Here is a 20524-nt window from a genome sequence, read left to right on the forward strand (position 1 = left end):
AAAATACTTAAAGGGAGATTTTCTTCAGGCTTTTTTGCCTTTTCTGGCCAATAAATGAATGAAAATCTTTAATATAGAGATTATATATATTAGTGACAAAAACATTTTAATTCTTGTCATTTTATATTCTTTATACATCTATATTTACTACCTTGTCTATCAATTGACTCAGTAGACATAGCTGCATTGAAAACCGTAGCCACTCCAAATGAGGATGGGGATGGATAAAATGCTTTAAAAAAAAAAAGTTAAAAATAAAAAGTTATTAATATATTTGTTCCTTTTCTTCTTTTTATTTCATTATTATCGTTATTTAGTTAAGTTTACCTTTGCATATCAGAATTGGTTTTCTGAGAATAAGACTTTTTACAGCCAATTTGATGTACTTCTTCAGGAAGAGACACTGAAAAAAAATTCTCACTGCAATCCTCTTATTTGAAGAACTGGAATTTCTAGCAATGATTTCCCTGGTCTCCGACTGGCATTAATTTGTCATCTTAATTTGTTAAACCGATGAATGATATCCCAATTTAATTGCATTTATTAACATTTAGACTTCAGTGACAAGAGAGACAATATTATGCCTTTAGAGCTTACTGAAATATGTTAAAAAAAAAAAAAAAGTTGGAAGTTGTTTTGAACTTAAGTTTTATGGAATAGTTTGATTGGTAGACATTTCAAATTTGCTTTAAATGAGATTTGTAATTATTTTATTAATTGTTTTATTCTGTCATTAATGGTATGCCTAGAGATACTTAACATTACATGTTAACTAAAGAGTAAAATTCAATAAATTAGCCACCAACTAAAGGTATACCCCTCCTCAATAAAGATATAGAGGGATTCTCCAGTTCTTGTATGGAGTTAGATTAAATATTCAAGTTTCTGTAACGGTCTAGGTTTGTGCATTATTTCTGTGCTCCTCAGAGGGCATATTAAGTAAAACCAGATACTACACAAGCCTTCATGCTAATCAAGGGCCAAACAACAACAGCAAAACACATTTCACATGTGTATACAAGTGTACATATATACATCTAGATAATGTATATAACTAGGTTGTAGGATTATTTGTTTCTATGAAAAATATCTTTATCAAGATAATTACTTTAAAAAGATCCTAGAATAGACATTTTAAATTCCAATATATGTTTCCAAACGAGGAACATGGATGGTGTATCTTTAAGGAGATATACATAGGTTTTGTGATTTAGCCAGGTACATCTAAATCATAGATAATAAAGTTAAGAAAAATATTTACTTTCATTTGTAAGTTCTTGAAAACAAGTGCTGTCACCTGTAATTGTTTGGAACTGCTTAGCAGCATAAAGTTAAGTAGGACGACTTCAAGGCTTGCTGATATAACTAGAACTCATTGTCATTTAGTACTCTGTGCTGGTGGCATTTGAGCCTGGAATAGCTAGAAACAGCTGTGAAAGCATGTCTCCAAGACTCTGAGCTTCTTTTTGCTGTCTGCTCCTTTCTTGGGAGTTGCATTATCCTTGCATGACTCCACAGGTAATTCCTTCTCCTCCAGGCAATGCCATGGCCCAGATCCCGAACACAACTGGTGCTCATTGAGCAGAACATGCACGAGCCAGACCTTTCATTTGAGGAATCCAACTTGAATTTTGATATGCCTAAACAAAATAACTATACAACAGCCACCAAAGTATTATTTTAGACTAATTGTCTTCTATTTGCAGTAGAAAATGTTATGAAACTTGAAAGACCTTTTCCACGGGGCACCTTTCTGTTTTTAAATCATCTGGCGAGTAGCGACCTGTCTTCGTTTTCCATTTTCTAAAAGAAAAAAAACGGATTATTTTTTTTTTACATGAAGTTGTGACTTCCAACACCTCAGGAGTATAGTTAAGTATCATCAGCAATCTCAGCCAGCCATTAGTGCATTATCTTGAGGATCTACATCATTACTTTAAATTAGGTTCACTTAATTAGCCAGCTGGTATACTCCCTGACAAACTGATAAACAAGCTGTGCTTTATTGTTCCATAATAGTGAGACTTAAAAACAATTTCCACTTATTTTTTCTGCTTTAATTATGAATATAGAAAAGTAATCCCCACAACTGTTACCTCATGCAGAATGTCTCTGAATCAAATAGTCTGTCCTCCCTTTTGATACCTCTGAATTATTCAGTCTTTCTCCTAAAAAAGGAAGTGTAGATCTCAACTGCCTAAAAGGTTTTTAGTCTCTGGAGACAGAACTCAAGGTTGTAGGGAAAACACCTTGGTTCTGATCACATCTACAAAAAGTAGAAATCGTATTTGGGAAACATTTATATTTTAACGGGCTTACCAGCTTCAACAGTATACACTTTAGCAGAGTTGGCTGCAGTAACACTGTGTTGGTTTTATGCAGGACTGTGCAGGAGCATCTCATGTTGATTCACTATGTGGTTTGAGAATACTTTCCCTTTTTAGCCATTTTCCAATAATTTGTGTAGTTTTTAACGGATATGTATGAAGAGAGGGATGGTAGGAAAGGAAGGTAAGTACATTTCTACTTGATTTAAAATGTTTATTTTCAGCTTCTTAATAGCCTCAATATGATGCAGTTTTGATGTCAAATATTAGAACACATAATGGATAAAAATCAGTGATTCAGTAACGTTGAATTAATCAGAGGACTGTTTCAAAAACTGACAATATAATTTTTAAATATGATCTTAAAACATCAGGAAATGTATGTCCAGTCATCATTTTAATTCAATCATATTTATTATTTTTCTTTTTAAAATGTGACAGAAAGTAAGAATTTCTTCTCTCATTATGCTGCAGGCGGTGAGTACAGATCCTGTCCCAGTGAAACTACACTATGATAAATCACATGATCAGGTCTGGGTTCTGAGCTGGGGAAACATGGAAAAGAATTCACCAACTTTGCAGGTGGGTATATTGATCAGACTGATTATATGCTATGAAATCTAGATAGGCTGAATTTTTATGTAATTGAGACACTTGTATATTTTCCTTTAAACATCATTATGATGACCCAGCAGAGGTAGTAAGATAGATAACTGACTTTGCTTTAAAATATATATATATATATATATTTTTTTTTTTCGATACCTTTAATCAGAACTGACAATATCAACTTGATAGAAGGCCATGGAATACAGGTAAAAACAGCAGCATGTTTTGCCACTATTCCAGTCTTTTGAGAGCAAACTTGCTGCTTATGATGTTTTTGCCCCTAATTAGAGGATACATTGGATTTTAGGCATATTCATATTTCACTAAAGTAAGTGTAAAATATAAGAGTAAGTAAAATAAGGTAAGACAGTTCCATCTTTTTTTTTTTTTTCAGATATATAATAAAAATTTTTGTTTTTTACATGCCCTCTGAGCAGTGGCAAGCCTAGGGACAGCCACTAAAGAAACATTTCAGGAAACTGTAATTGCATTGCTGCTTTTTCACTACTTTCTTCTAATTTAAAGTAATCCTATGAGAATATGGAGATAGTCTTTGTGTAATAATTTCAAAATTATTTCAACTTACTTTCCTTTTTCTAGAAGTCAATGGAGTCCTTATTTGTTTTTAAATGCATAAGGAGTAAGAGAAATTCAAACGTAGGGCTTAAATAGAAAAAAATGAGTAACATTTGAAAACACCTTTTTAGCACCTCTAGACTCTTAGTAACTGTGCATATGCAAGATAATTTGTGGCAGTTTCACTGTCACTCCTCCTAAGAAAATGACTGATAACTGAGTCACACATATCCTATTTTAAAGCCAGTGATCATCTTCACTCTCCTTTTCCTTTACACTATCCATAATCAATTCTTTTCCTTTTTTAATCCATTCTTAAGAGCATGTAAATGATTATCATAGTGGCTATTAATATAAAATTGTCTTTTACTTGTCCATAAAGATTTACTGCAGAGACTGTTCAGGATTTGAGGAAAATTCAAGGAAAATTGGTTCAAGGAATACGTAAACTGAAACACACTTGCTCTTCTGAAATATATGTGTGCTATATTGAATTGCCTCCTGATTGACAAGACTTGGGAGCATGTATAGGCATAGCTTCTTGTGAATCAATTAATAATATCTTATATTTTCACTTGGGCTGAAGTGCTTAAGAAACATAATCCCAATCTAGGGTCAACTGTGAAAAACCAAAAATATTAGTTTGCACTAACTGCTGGAGACTTTAATAATGTATATGAATAAACATGGACTCTGTTAGAAAAAAAAAAAGGGGGAAAAAAGGAAATATGAAGATTAGGTATGTAACAATTCTTTGAAATCTGAAATGCTGATCAGCTTTATTCACTGTCATTTGTGTTGTCATTTCTAGCTGAAGTTTAACACAGCAGATGGAATACAGAGGCAATATTGTATGAATGTACTTAGAAATAGATTAAATTTTGAAGGAGTATTTCCATAGTTTGTAATAATATTACTTTATGTAGGTGATAACACAAGCCAGTGGGAGTGTTTCTCATCACACAATCCATACTCAGCCAGTAGGAAAGCAGTTTGACAGAGTAGATGACTTTTTCATTCCTGCTACAACCCTCATCATTACCCATATAAGGTAAGTTTTAACTCAGTTATAATTAACTTTCAAATGAACTATAATGTTGTCTCCAAAGAAAACAAATTAAAAATAACCTTGAAAATGTGAGACCATGCCTCTTCAGTATCACTTGGAAAGACCCTTCTTCATATACAAACTTCATGTGAGTTTAGTTGAATAAAGGCTGTTGAATTTATCAGAACAAACATTTATTAGAATGTGTTATCTTGTTTTTTTCCTTTTCTTATCAAACGTTCAAAAATTCCATTACTCTAGGTACTAAAGTTGAGATGTAATATCACCTGGGGTGTTCTTGAGGAATTGATAACTGTAACATTCCAATAATTCCCTAAATTAGGAGCATAAATCTTCATTTGGAAATGATACTCCCTAATTTCTTCTACACCAGAGCAGTCGCTATATATAGTATTTGTCATGTTGTATTATATATATGTTGCATTAAAGTTTTTCTTTCGATAAACAGTCCAGAAAAGACACTTCGGGAGTTTTAAAAGGAATTATGATACAACATAACTTAAGTCTTTCTGAACTAGAGTCTCTTGCTAATTCTGTTCTGTGTTTTTTTAATCAGGCTATCTGTTTTTAAAACAAACTGTGACTGTATAAACTCTATTTAGAGTGTAAAGCTGTGCAAAACAAGCAAGCTGTGTAAACTCTATTTAGATGCATGCATAAAGTTCTTCTGATTTCATGGGTGCTGAGTAAATGAAATTCTTACATGTTAAAAATGGTTTGTGCTATAATCCATACTGTAAAACACTGTAAGTTCTTGGGACTTTAGTTATTTCTCTCAGTGAATGTAGGATTGCTTGTATGTCCAAGGAATAGACAACTTTGGCTGCGATAGAAATATACCAAGTGTGGAAAACTGGAAGGAAGTAACAAGTTGGATTTTAGAGACATATGGGACAAGGAAAGAGAGTGTGAGGAAAAGAGGGCAAAGTTTAATACAGATGTAAAGCAGAAATCTTTTCAGAATTTCACCAATGCCTGTTAAACTAAAATCTATTTCTATTTTTCTTCCTCAAAATGCATTAGTAGGAATGTGAAATTTCACTTTCCTTTAATGTTTTCTGTAACATTTCTACCCATAGGGTAGAAAAATTCTGCCTTCTAGGATTTGTACATCTGAATCTTACATTAATAGTTATTAGCACTTTGTATGCTTAGGACTGTTAGGTTATTAGCAAAGTGACACAGATATATTTCAGTGCAAATGACCTCAGCAAATAATTAACTTACTTGCTTATTGTGCCCTTCTAAGTTCAAGTATCTACAGAAATGCTCTAATTAGGATGATTCTAACTTTCCTTCAGTTATGAGAAGGCATCATTCATGTTTAGCTAAAATCTCAAATCATATATATAAATATGCATCTCCATCCAAAAAGATTTTAGTCTCAAAAAAGATTTAGTCTTTTTTAAAAGTGAAAACATCAAATTTAGGGTGATTTTACAATTGGTTCCAGAATTTACTCTAAAATATGTGCCTGTGAAGAATCTAGTCTATATCAAAAAAAGAAAAAGAAAATTTTTAGTTTTCTACAAAACTTTTAACAAGTAAATTAGCAATCAGCCATATGCACTTTAAAAGGAATGTGTAAATTAATATGTTTGAATAGGAATTGACTCTAAGTACCATTACTGCCACATTGCTTTAAATAAGTAGATAAATGCACATTGTGTTCCTAACCTCAGCCATAGAAAACCATTAAATAATTCTGCTACATTTGGAGCAGGCATGCTTTGAGAGAACAGAAGCTACTACTTCATAAACTACCAGCATTAGGGGTACTACCCTTCTGACTAGTTGATTTTGATGTTTATTGCTAAATTATTGCCCTAGGGAGGGCAAATTTGTTCAGCTTTATCTTTAAGGGAATTTACAGCTGGTGATTCCTACCTGCATAGCTCCATAATCCATTGCCAAAGACTGCATTAACAGAAGAGGGCAGTTAGTGATCTACAATGACTGATTCAGTTGTCTCCTTGGACAATTTTTTAAGCCAAGGGATCCTGTTGCACATTTGTATGTGATACTAAATGAATTAAAGTTACATTAATGTGTGCAAGTCTTTACAAGTCCAAGACCTGACTGCTGGGGGGGGGGGTGTAGAAAGTTAATCAGTTAACATTTCAATAAATGTTGGCATGACTTAACCATTTTGAAAATATTATACAATGCATCACCAAAAATTGTATTGAATTAGTAAAAATACTTGCTTTGTTTAATGGAATGTAAAATAATTCTATACAGTATAGGCAAGCACATTCATTTGCAAGATCCATATTCTTTCATATAGTAATATAATTATTCATGCAGATTTTTGCTATAAAAGGATCAATAGGACAGCACTGATACTTAGATACATTAATTTTCATGTAAATAGGAAAAGAAAGGTATGAAAGATATACAAGGAGGGGAACCAGGAAAAATAGGCCCAGTCCAAAGACAGTGAAGAACTCATTTTGTCAAACTCAATCTATTTGAAATTGGAATTCTGTCTAAATAGGTCAAGTAGTTGTTTTCTGCTGTGTATGGTGAGTCACAACTACCTCCAGCTGAAGAGTCATTTTACCTGTCCTATATGTGAGTTAGGATGAAGGAGAAGATAAAAGAGAAACAAAGAATAAAGAGAAAATCTACAGAATTAGAAAAAGAATATTAAACTTAATTAAACAGTGAAAAAAACAAATTGAACAAGTGACTAAAGGTATACAATGAAGGTGGATATAATTTCAGAATTAGTATAATTATTGTTTTGTAACTTGTGTTTTTTTCAGACTTTTTTTTTTCAATCACACGCCAAATAAACAACATTGCTGTAGTCTGACATGAGGCCTGTAATATTCTGTCCAATACTTAAACCATAGATTTTGGGTTATGTTGTTCTTAACCAACAAAATCAACTCAACTCCAATTGTTTTTTACCTTCTCATGAACTTTTTAAAAATGCAAAGAATCTTATGTTAGTTTTCTAAAACACTACCTAATTCTGAGCTTCAGATTCTATTAAAAAAAGACTACATACAGAAATTTTGTATTTTTATTTTATATATTTTTTCAAGAGCTATTTTTGTGAAATCACTCAGTTGTTAAAGAATTTGCCTTTCATAAAAAGTCTGGCCTTCAAGTACTTAGTTGTTTTTTTGTTGTTGTTTAAATGAAAATGAACCACATGAGAAATGTGTCAGGAAAGTTTTTGAATTAATTGCATCAGAAAAATCCATCAAAGTAGTAGTGATAAAGAAAGAAAACTTGTCTGTTAAATCTAAATTGTCACCAGTCAACAATAAAAAACCTCAAGAGCAGCATGTGTTTCTGTAGAATGTGATGCAATGAATATAAAGCTTTAACTTATTGCTATTTGGTGCTTATTCTAGTCAGGGGAGCATTTTATGAGTGTGAATAGTGAAAGACAGAAAGAAGGGAAATAAACACACTGGCTGAATTAGCTGATACAGATAACTGCTCAAGGGACCTATTTGCTCTTTTTTAGAAGTCAGTTCCAGTGCAACACCAGACCTTTCCAGAAAAAAAAGGAAAGCTTTCTGCAGCCAGGTGCATTTGTCACCTGTAAAACTAAAATTTTGAGTGACATAATCCTTTTGCAACTGCTAGCCATTTATAGGTGGACAGGGTGGAATCTGTTAATCTGTTATAAACTATACAGATCCCAAGTCGTGTTCCCCCCCACCCCGCCAAATTATTTCTGGAGAAAATATATACAAAGCTTATTCCCTTTGTAGATGGACCTTTTAAAAATTGAGTACATATATTTTCAATAGTTGGCATTATACATTTAATGAGAAGAAAATTTTAATCACTGAACTACTCTTTGTGCCAAAGCAGTTCATTGCAACCAATGATCATGTCCTTAATTGTCTGCTAACACCCATTTCTTATCATAAAAATAGATATTTGCAATTAGTTTGTGGGATGGCTGCAAAAAGATGACTTGTACAATACTCATGAAAATATATTCTCAGAAGCCTAAGGAGCAAAAGAGCTGATTATTTCAGCTCCACTGTTCATAAATTGAAGTGAACAAAAGATAATTGGAATAAATTAAGGTCTATCATTACACCGCTGAAAAATGTTTCAAAAGCAATATTAAATGAACTCACTGTAATGGAGTCACTCTAACTTTTTAGATGTTTTAATCTATTAGCAAGTATTTTAAATGTTATATAGTTACCTGATTTAACAAGTGGAAGAATGAACGATCGACCCATTGGTGAGGAGGCTCAGGATCCGAATAAAGTTAAATGTTCTCAGTTTGAATCTTTATCTCTCTTATTTCTCTGTTGTGTAGGATAATAGGGGAAACAGTCTTTCTGAAATTATGCTTATTCATTTGCACAACACATTCCAAAAACTAATCTTTTTTAAAGAGGTAATTGGAATGTGCTGCCAATACGTCCTTGTGAACCTTCATAAATGAAACCTACGTTAGGGTGGTGATTCAGTACTTTCAGAAGTTTGGATTCAGAATTCCACACTTCATTCCAGAGTTTAAGCCCATACAGTGGTGTGAAGTAGTTGGACTGTCAGAGCATTTTCAGTATTTGTATGAAAATAAGCACACAGAAAATACTTTATTTCAAAAATCCTACATAATCAGAAAGAACTTTCTTTTCAAATGATTTGCATGTCAAAAAAAAAAAAGATAAATGCTGAGCCAACTATAGACAAAAGAGGTGGAATTAATTTGGGAGGTTGAATATTTAATGTAGCCAATGTGATTTAGCTCAAAGATAAGAGACAATTTAATATTTTACAAATTAAATTAACAAGCCCTATTAGGGGAGTATCATGTTTGCACACAGTTCTTATTCTTTAAGCTATAAATGTATGTACTTCTACAGGGGAAGTAACTTGAAAGCTTGAGGATTTGGAGAAAGGAGCTCCATAGCACCAGGGCAATCAGTGAAGATGTAGCAAGTAACTGCAATTTCTAATGACTGTGGAATCTTTCAGTGATTCCTCCATGGCAGCACAGCACACAATGGAGGTCTGTCTGGGTTAGGGGCTCTCACTGTGCCATCTCGCATCTCTGTAAACCCTGTCTTTGTGAGCGTAGCGCTAGAAGGAAAACCTGTAGTCCTTCTTTTCCCCTCTCTGTGTATTTCCCTCTGGCAAAGGAGGTCCCTTTTGGTCCATAAGTGTGTTCTTTATGAAAAACAAACTCATAGGAACTTGTGGGGAAGAAGGAGGGGAGACAGCAAAAACTATTCTTCTGCCGTGAATAGTGATTTTTACAGCATCTTCGTTCTAAAGGGAATATGAAGAACTAACAGATTAAGAGATTCAGTTTTCAGCCCTGAAACTTGTTCAGCTACTAGCACTGGTGATAGCAGGAACATTCTTCTTGTTCTCCTTGCATTTCCCATTTAGTTCAGGAAATAGCCACAGCCTGGCTTAAGTCTATTGGTTTCTACTAAAGCTAAGAGGAGTTTTGCTAAGCTGTAAATGTTTTCCATGTTATATTTTATTTTTTTCCTCTTGCATGTGCAGACATCATTGCAGGAAAAAATTACTTCTAGGATAATATAATCTCTCCCTCTGAAGTAGCCAAACAAACTATTATTACAAATAAATAACTGTAGTACCTATCTTCTGGTACATATCTGCTTTTAAAACATAGCACGTGTCAGTATGTGAAAAGACATTACACAATTAAACACATAAAAATTTAATTGTAAAAAGAAACTAAACCCTGCAAGTATGGGATTAACTGAGCTTCTAGTATCTAGTGATCAGAAGTTATTTTAGTAAATCTTTAATTGCTTATTGGTATTCCAAATAAACCAAATTATAAGGATTCATTTATTAGCTTTAAGGGGCAATCTTAAAATTATGTAATTAACCAATTTTTTATATGTTTGCTGATAAACTTCCAGAGCACAATGATTTAAAATGTTTTGCTGGGTATGCCTCAGATGGAGTGAATTTTCTTCATAGCAACCCATATTATTATGTATTTTTGATTTGTGACTTTGGAATAGTGAAAATTTATTTGCAAATTTTTATTTGTACATTTCTATTTTTGAGCATTTAGAATAATGACATTTAATCTTTTCTATTTGAGGTTATGTTAGAAGCCTCTCTTCTAATGTTTAGTAAAGCTGAGATGCTTGTGTAATTATACGAATCAAAGAGTTTAAAAAAACTTCCAGATCTGCATATGTAGACTGTTTTGCCTATGTACATTCAATGAGTTCCCAACTGTCAGCATACAATTTTTTCTTGTGGATAAACTATTCAAACTTTCATCTTAAACAAACAAACAAAACCTAATAATACAAACCACTAATATCTACAAATTAAACACAGCAACTTCCCATGGTGTGCCTGATTTTTTCTCATGAAGATCTTGCATTTGCAATAGAAATGTTCTCTCTTGTGCTTTTTTTTTTTTTCTGTGCAAAAATCCATCATATTTTTAAATAAAATAAATATCTGTTTGGGTTCAGTTTGGTCATTAGTAAATAAGGAGAAAAAGTAGTTGTGGTACAATTTAGTGTTTGTTCTTTTCAATGTTCATATATCCTCAGATATCACAGTATGGGAGCCTCATTTTATAAATGAAGAAAAGACCTTTTGGGACTGTTTTGACATAGATAATTTATCACCTTTGCAGTCCTTATCTCTATCTCATTATTCATTTTCTACTAGTACCGACTATTTCTTTTGGCATATACAAATTTGTCTGTGCATTCCATAAGACATCTGCCCACCTGGCTGTTACCGTATTTTCTGGCCAAATTTCAATTCTATCCTTCCTCGTACTGACATTCAGGGCTATCTTTAGGATTGTATTTTGTACACTGTGTCAGTATAGCTAACCCTTTACTTGGCTTTCATTTTTTTCAAAAATGAAGTGATTTTTTGTTGTTGTTGTTAAATTGCTTGCTCTCCTTTCCTAAAATGTACAAGAAAGAAAACCACATTTGCTGCCAATGTACAAAGACTATTTTTGCCGAGGAATTAGTTCTTTTATGATAAAATGCAAATAGTTTCATGTATTCCTGGATTCTAAAAATGTAGAAACCAAAATGTTTTCCTTTGTCATAAAATGTCTTGGATTATTTTCTTTTGAATACTGTAATCATTGGACAACAATTTCCAGTAATGAAAAAGTCTGTTTCATATACTTCTGTTGTGTTTTATGAGGGAAGCCTCAGACAATTCATAGACTCTGGCATCACTAGTACCCTGAAAGATCAGGGCTTATCCCTATCCTGTGCAAATGTATACTAAATATGAGTGGAAAACACTGGACTAACTGGTCCATGTTATAACAAGTGTGCTCTTCCTGCAAGACCGAAAAAAAAAAAAAAAAGTGTCTGAAGAATCCGCCATTGGGCCAGCTATGGCAAAATCTTCCCAGCTGTTCCTTAACATAGGTCATTTGAAGATATTCTTCAATATACACTCCATCTCCCTCCAATAGATCTCTAGTGAAATATAATTTAAATACTCTGCAGGTACAGTCTTACACTGAAGTAGGGAGAGGGGGTAAAGACCTGGCATCAAATTCCATTTTTCATCAGAACTGATCTTTTTATTCATTTAACAGAAATGGTAGCAATGATGTTGTTATATGTTGAAATTACTCATTTTCCAACAGGGCAACCTCACAACATTCTGTTCTGCGTTTTTTAATTTTCTTATTCTTGAGTTATTTTCCCCATTCCTATTTCTTAGGACTGGCATGTTAAGATTTCAAAGGTATGTTATAATAGTCACATGTTACTGATGCAAATATTATTTATATCTTTTCAAGTTGGAGTCTTTATTTACAGTGATAGGAAGATGCTTTGTGCTTAACACTTATACACAATTATATGGGAGAGCCTTTTCTGCTGCAAAACAGAAATATGAAGCAAGAGTTCTTAGTGTCATAAAGAACAGAAACAAAATCAGGGAAACAAACTTCAAAGGTCAAAGACTGTTGTAGTACCCAAAAGTAAAACAACTTTTGTGCTGATGAGCAATAGCCAACAGGCAAAATCCACTTAGCCTTTTGTTATCATCAAGCAACCATTTCTGAACTGCAGAAATTAAAGAAAGGTCTTTTCTCAGCAACCTGCCAGAAATGAACTATTCCAGGAACAATCATTTTGTAGGTCCTGAGGGGAAGACCGGTATGCCCTTGCAGTGCTGACAGTTTTTGAAATCAGAAACCCTTCAAAAATGAAAAAAGTGTTTTTTATCTAGAGATAAATATTTTATTTGTGCAATATGCTACAGCAGTTGTAATAGGAAATGACCATAAAAAATGTATTTTGAACTTTTTTAAAAAGAGTAATTTAAAAGTGAGGAAAATTAACTCTGTGATATTTCAATGGTATGACTGCAAGGCCTCTATGAAGTGAAGGAAATCAGTGAAAACAGTCTTTCTGAGAATCATCCATGTATGGATATAAAGTAAAGAATGATTTTAATACAAGAAATAATGGTTACAGAGCTGTTTGTCAAGTTCTTAGAAAATCCACAGTTACAAGGAAGAGTGCATCTTTTTTGTGTGTGTGTGTGTGTGTGTGTGTTTGTTACTGACAAAAACTCAAAAGACCACTGAAAGCAATTGATGTGTATACCACTAAGAAACAGTTCTTCGGCCAATTTATTTTTCCTTTCCTTGCTGATAGTCTCATTCTCCAGAACTACAATGGATAATTTCATTTCATCAGAAAAAAAAAAAAAGGCTTGATATATAACACATTTTTATTTTTGAATTTTGCTTAAATACTAATACTTTCCCATGTTGCCAGATTAGAAGATCTTTATAGAGTCAGGGACCACCCTGATCCTCTAACAGACTGTTCATGGGAAGTTAATGGTATTTACTTGGAGTTCCAGGAAACTTTTGATCATCAGATTTGATCAAGCTTTGTAGCAATAAAACTATATCTTCCCATGTTGTTTTTTAGCATAAATTCTGAATAAAGGTCTCTAAAATATAGAATACGGAGTAGTTTTAAAGATGTATGTTATTCACGTGGGATAAAGTAGGTAATGTTTATTACTGTTTCCTTGAAAACTTCTGTTTTGCCCGACAATACTGTTTTTTTGCTTTGTGTACAAATAGTTTTGATTATAGCTCATCTAGTTCTCTTCTTTTTCTTTGACTTGGTTTCTGCTTTGAGAACATCATTTTCCCAAAGTGTTTGATCTTAGATCTCTCTTTACAAAAAGTCTATTAACTTGAGTGGAGTAATCTGTGAGTGTAGGGCCAGAAACTGAAAGGAAAAGGGGACATTGGTGTATACATAATCATCATTTTCTACTCTATCCATCTTTCCATGACAAATACAGTTTTATGTTAAAGTATTCATAAAAATAATTTAAAAACAAATTAATCCCCATTTCTAGCAAATTATTTCTTAGGCTTTTCTTGTGTTGTTATGACTTTTTAACTTGTGTTTACATGTTTCCTGTTTTATAGTAAATGCAGTTGCATTCATAAGTAATGTCTATTTCTTGTCTATAGGAAGAAAATAACAACATAAAGGCAGCAAAGTTGTGAATACAGTGCTTGTTGGCAGCTCCATCCTAGCTTCTTGCTTGGCTGTTGTTTTTAAATTAGTTTGCTCTGTCTGAATGGTGGAAAAAATGGTACCTTGCAAAAACTGTTCTAAAGATGCGTTCATATAATCATAAACTAACCCGAGTTGGAAGGGACCCACAAGGATAATCAAGTCCAACTCCTTGGACCGTGGAGTCCAACTACTGTCTCCACACAGGACCGCCCAAAATCAGACCATATGTCTGAAAGCACTGTCCAAACTCTTTCTGAATTCCAGCAGGCTCAGTGCTGTGACCACTGCCTTGGGGAGCCTGTTCCAGTGCCCGGCCACCATCTCGGTGAAGAACCTTTTCCTAACACCCAGCCTGAATGTTCCCTGTTGCAATTTCATGCCATTCAGAATTCACATGATTTCAATATCAACATTAATGCAGATTCACATGCATTATCAGAATTCACATGATTTTGAAACATTGTATGGAGTATCTGGTGCATTATTAATTTATACTTTACTCAATTAGAACTTCCAATTAAAGTAATGTCGCATATTCACTGATTCTGTAGCTGCAGATCTTAGTATTATCTTTCATTCTGAATAACTATTGGAGATGCAGTATTATTATAGGATGAAATGAAGATGTTTGGTTGCAGCAAATGAGGGTAAAGCGTGTTTATACAAGGCTGCCCTAAAGTCTGCCTTGGGTTTGAATTCTTTACAGACCTTCACTTTAGTATGCTTTGCCCAGTATCCTTGCACAAAACTCTGTGTTATGCACACAATGAATAAAGGTAAAACAGATGAGGCCCAACTGTATTATAATTAATTAAGGTACCACTGCCTGAGTAGGCTAATATTTTTTCCTGGGTTATTCACACAGGATGGATGCTATAGAATGAGAAAAACTGTGTAACATGACTGTCTCAATATCTTAACACTGGGAAATTATGCTTTTTACAAATCTTGGTATTATGTAAAAATAATTGTATTAATGGAAGCAACTGTGTTGTTACGAAATATGGTTCTTATATGTAGAATTGTAGACGGACAATGCCTAATTGTCAATCCAATTGTAGAAAGACAATGACTAAGCTGGATACTAAATGCATGATATACCATTCCCTTGCAGAGTTTTCATAGTTGTCTGCACAAACAGATATGCTTTTAAAAGGTATGTTTTTAAAAAAAGGAAATTTCATAAAATTTTAAAATCAGTAGATATAGTATGATTTGAGTCACATCCTATTTGAAAAATATTTGTTATGATTTGTATATGCAATGTCTAAATGAGAGATGTTAAAAGTCATAAGATGTAATTTCACCTTGACCTTTTGCAGTAGACAATACTCAGACATAGTGATAAGCAAAGTTACCTTTGGAAAATTCATTGAGAAATGTTGCCTACAATTCTTAGAGCTCTGCAGAACCCTAAGGAGATAAAATTGAAAGACAAACTTTGGAGTGAGTGGTTTGTTATTTTGGTGGGTGGGTTTTTGTTGTTGTCTCAAGCCTCTTGACTTGAGAAAATTTGAAGTTGATCATTATAGTTGGAAAAATACACTTTTTTGAAAGTGAAGTGTATTCATGATGTTGTACTAGAACTACCCTTTTAGAGTGATGAAGAGATCCCTGAAAATCCAAAGAGGGGATATTCTCACTGGTTTTAACTCTTTTTTGCATGGAGACATATTGTATATATACTGACATACTGTATATATACTGACATATACTTACTCTGTATCTAGTGACTGAGGGTAGTGCTAGCTGCTCCTCTGAGCAAGACTTTTAATTTCTGACCAAAAAGGACAGCTTTAATAACCCGTACAGCTATGTGGTACCTGAACGTGTTATAATAGCTAGGAGAAACAGAAAATCACATTTCAAAGTTTTCAAACTCTAGCTTTTACTTTCATCCTGATGTAATGCTAGTCAATTAAACTTCAGTTTTCTGGTTTCTGCAAATTTCTGGTAAGTCTCTTTTGGGATATAATGTTTTCTTTTGGATAGAACACCTATGGTGAGCCTGATGCTCAGGAGGTAGGCAGGTAGATTTAGGTGTGAAAATCCATTGCATCTATGCATCTATGGGTGCAAGCTCTCTAGCTTCTGCTACAGTTAATGGAGGTCTAGTCTGTACAGGTAGAGGAATCTAGATGGCAATTTTGCTCATCCCCTCAAGGGCTCCTGTGCTGGTCAACTGAACAGATTCTCTAGGCTGCTGACAAAAATAGCAGCTTGAAGACTTAACCTGTGTTATATATTTATAGTTATATATTATATCTATTTAAATGTAAGCATCTACCAGAAAGGAATCCCACCTGTTTTTTTTTTTTTTGTAACAAGGAGATAATGTGAGACTGAACTATCATAGTGACAATTTTTCAACCTACTTACTGACTGCTGATGTGATTTTAGAGGAAAGAAGCAGCTGTGCTTTGTTACAATTGCAGATTTTTTTTTTATATATATATATTTTTATATTTCAAAGCAGTAAGGATGTAAACATAAATGGATTGATATATGTGGAAGAGCCACTTAGGGTTAAGCCATGTATTGGTTTTGTCCCTTTTGATTTCCTAGTTCATATATCAATTTTTAATAAACTGATGAACAGATTATAAAAAACGTAATACTTAAATGACATGGGCCATTGTGGCAGTATAATCCTTTTGCACATGTGCATAGTCTAAAGTACACTTTTTTTTCTTTTGGATTTAAGGTGTGTTATTACTTGAAATCCTTATCAGAACCATCCAAAATTTAGTTTTGTGTGGCTTCAGATCTGTTACTGCCATTCTAGATGAAGGTATAAATGTGCTGCCTCCCCTTAGGATTAAACATGAACATTTTCATGACAGCTTATGAACTGGACTGTTGGATGTTTGTATATCAGTCATAGGTTTACTGCTCACTGTTTTTTCATACAGGTTTATAGTTCCATAAATCTGGATACTAAATCCAATTTTTAAAATACATTCTAGCAACTGAGCAGCAAGACTTGTTTCTGTTCTAGCTATAGCATTAAAACAAGTAAACCCATTTGTACTACACTGTGCATTTTTCTAGTAAATACAAATGTCACTACTGTTTAAGAAAAAATATATTTCATGTCAATTATCATATGAAGTTCATCTGAGAGCAATTTTTCTGGTATGTTACGTTGCATAACACTGAAGTTTCTCATTTACAGCAAACAGAAAAATAAATAAAAATTAGAAGCATATCTAAGTAGAAAGGAGAAAACAGTGCTTTAATAAATTATGGTCTTGAATGTAGGTTATGAGACTCTAGAAATAATCATTTATAGCATGTTAACTTTAGTTTTTACAATTATTGTAATTATTCTTCTCTTAAATATGTGTGTCTGTTTGTTTTTCCCTATTAAAATTAGGAAAACAAGGTATTCATCCGTACAGACTTCATTGCTGAAAAATACGTTTCAAAGTTGGTACCTTTTAGGATATTCTCTCTGCCTCTTTTAAGTTAGTTTAGAGAAGTAATATAATTTATCTGTCTCAATTTCTCTTCATCTAGGTACTGTAAAACTCAATGGTTTTCACAGAAAACTGACTCCTTGTAGTGGGTTGGCCTGGCTGTCAGCTGAACCCACCACCCAACTCCCTTTCCCCTGTTGGGATGGGGGAGAGAGAATTGGAAAGGCAAAAGTGAAAAAACTCATAGGTCAACATAAAGACAGTTTAATAAGTGAAGGAGTTGGGGGGAGGGTGGGGGGAGGGAGATGCAAAAGCTATCACTCACCACAAGCAGACCAGTGCCTAGCCAGTTTTCCAAGCATTGGCTACTCTGGAAATAATTTTATTGCTGAACATAATGTTCTATGGCAGAATATCTCTTTGGTCAATTGGAGTCAGCTGTCCTGGCTGTATCCCAGCCTCTTGTCCACACCCAAACCTACTTGCTGGGGGGGGGACCAAGTGAGAAACAGAGAAGGCTTTGCTACTTTGTCAGCACTGTTCAGCAACAACTAAAACATCAGTGTTCTGTCAATGCTCTTTTGGTCACCGATCTAAAACAAAAACACCATGTGGGCTGTTGTAAAGAAAATGAACTCCATCCCAGCCAAGCCCAATGCACTCCTCATATGAAAGGTGCTATAGAATTACTAAGTATAATTACTCAGATTTTTCTTTTCTAACTGTTCATCGGAACAAATAGTTGTGACAAATTTTTTTGTGGAAAATCTTCAATATTGTTAATTCTTTAAAATCTGGCATTAAAATCTTTATTATTCATACATATGGAGTAAATGAAGAAAGAAAATTTCGGATTTCATAGTTCTAGTATATACTCCAATTGGAGTGACATGCCCACAGGCTACAGCTTCCCACTTGCATTAACTGTAAAATGATTCAAAATGTGAAAATTTGGTCTCATATACTTCAGACTTGAATTGCATGAGTTCCCAGTATGCACTCTGACAAACACCTTTATATGCTGCCAGATATTGTGCATGATGTCACTGCGTAGAAAAGACATGAGTGTTGAGATTCTCATAAATATTGATCAGAGTTTAATGAACAGTGGGAGGCTTCTGCATATCAATCTATATGAGAGGAAATTTTGCATTAAATACACCACCATCTATCTATAAATCATTTGGGAAATGTGAAGTTACTCTGAAGTATCACTTGTTCTCCAACAACCTAATCATAAAAAACAGGATAACAGCACACAGGTGACAAACACAATTTCATTGTTTGACTATGAGTGGCTGAATTTTTTTAATCCTTCTAGTAAACTAAGGGCTTTTGAAAAGTTATTGGATTATGGTAGCTTTGGGGGTTGAATTCAGATATCCACAGAACAGAATGAAACGTAACGTATTAGTGCAAACTTCTTTACACAGATTTAATAGTCTTGCTTTACTTTAAAGGGAGAGGGAAAAAACAAACAAAAAAACAGCATAATGAAAGCTCAGCCTATTACTTCCTGACTGTTTTACTGAGATCTCCAGTAAAATTCTCTTACTAATATCAGTTTTGTGAAATGTTCCCACTGCATTGGGACTATAGACGCCATTGGAAGACAAGATTTTAATACATTACACTGATAATTCATTGCTTATAGCTCTGGTAAATTACACTCTTTTACTCCACATGGCCTTTTTTGGATCAGAGCTAACCCGTGTACTCCAAAGCTTCCTTTAACCTTGGCGACTTGCAGTACTGTTTTCTGACAAATTTGGAAAATAATGTGTTCTTTTAGTTATTCTTACCACCTCACCAGAAAGACAAAGCACAAGTTGACAACAAAAGTACAGTTAACAATCTTGACATTGGCATGTCAAGAGGTTCTTTATGCTAGACAGAAGGGAAGTATGGATGGATTCACCTCGTTGTTAGAAAGCAGCAATTAGTTTATTGGACAGTGGGCTAAAATTTATTTGCAACTGATCATTGCTGTATGCAAGCAGGCCACTTTTTGAAGCAGGACTCTATGATCAATGACTGTCCCTACAAGCTATCCACCAATATCTTCTATATTTAGATCAATAAACTTGAAAGGAATGACCATCCCAGCCTTAGAACATCTTTCTTCCTAAGTGAAATTATGTCTGTTATAGTTGTATAGTTATATTACCCAAACAAGTAACAAACTTCCTGAATTTGGAAATTAATATGTTGTAGAGGGACTTTTTTTTTTCTTAATTGTTTTTGGTCTGTGAGATAAGATACTATGTCAAATCAAAATTAAATTCATAAGATTTGAAACGCTTAGCTCCTTCTTAAAATCTCAGCATCAGATGCCTGTGTTGTATGAGGTTAAAATCTACTGTACTGATGCTATTTTATTTGTGTGAACAAAGACAAAGAATTAATGTTTCTTATATTCATAAGCTTGAAAAGACCATGAGAACATCTTTTCTGACTTTTTAGGAGTTGGACTCAATGATCCTTATGGGTCCCTTCCAACTCGGGATATTCTATGATTCTGTGATTTCTGTGCATACCATAGATTTTACACATTTCAAATAGTAATTGAGAAATGTAGATAGTGAATCGGATATTTCTAAATCTGCATCTACTTGGGCTTGGTCAAGTCTCCCAAAAAGAATAGTCTTTACCTGGAGATTCCCACCAAAGAAAATTAATCACCTCTATAGTAGATTTTTGCAATATGTTATCATCCCCATTGTTAGAAAAATGCATGTTTCTAATTTTAATTTGTCTAGTTTCACTCTGTAATCATTATTATACTTTCTTTGTGAGATTAAAGATAGCATTACTAAACAGTATGTTCTCTCCATTAAGGTATATGTACAAGTTGTAAATAAGTCACATCTAAATTATATCTTTCTTAAGCTAAATATGTTGAATTCTCTCAGGCTCTTGCTTAAAAATATCCTATCTTGCTTAAAAATATCCTTCAAATAATTTTAGATTTTTAAAATAATTTTAAATAATTTT

General features: G+C 33.6%; 1 protein-coding gene across 14 annotated transcripts in view; it reads left to right on the forward strand.

Moving 5' to 3' along the window:
- FSTL5 (follistatin like 5) overlaps positions 1-20524 on the forward strand; it is a 413536-nt gene that overhangs the window by 384528 nt on the left and 8484 nt on the right. For 13 of the 14 annotated variants that reach the window (XM_083834399.1, XM_083834401.1, XM_083834389.1 and 10 more), the window contains 2 exons: positions 2802-2909; positions 4439-4563. In XM_083834399.1, the coding sequence (XP_083690525.1) occupies positions 2802-2909; positions 4439-4563 (233 nt within the window). Of the gene's footprint in view, positions 1-2801; positions 2910-4438; positions 4564-15225; positions 17801-20524 lie in introns of those variants that run through there. The other variant, XM_083834394.1, reaches the window with a different exon arrangement.

This window comes from Anser anser (genome assembly GCF_964211835.1).
Source record: "Anser anser genome assembly, chromosome: 4".
In the NCBI taxonomy this organism is placed as follows: Eukaryota; Metazoa; Chordata; class Aves; order Anseriformes; family Anatidae; genus Anser; species Anser anser.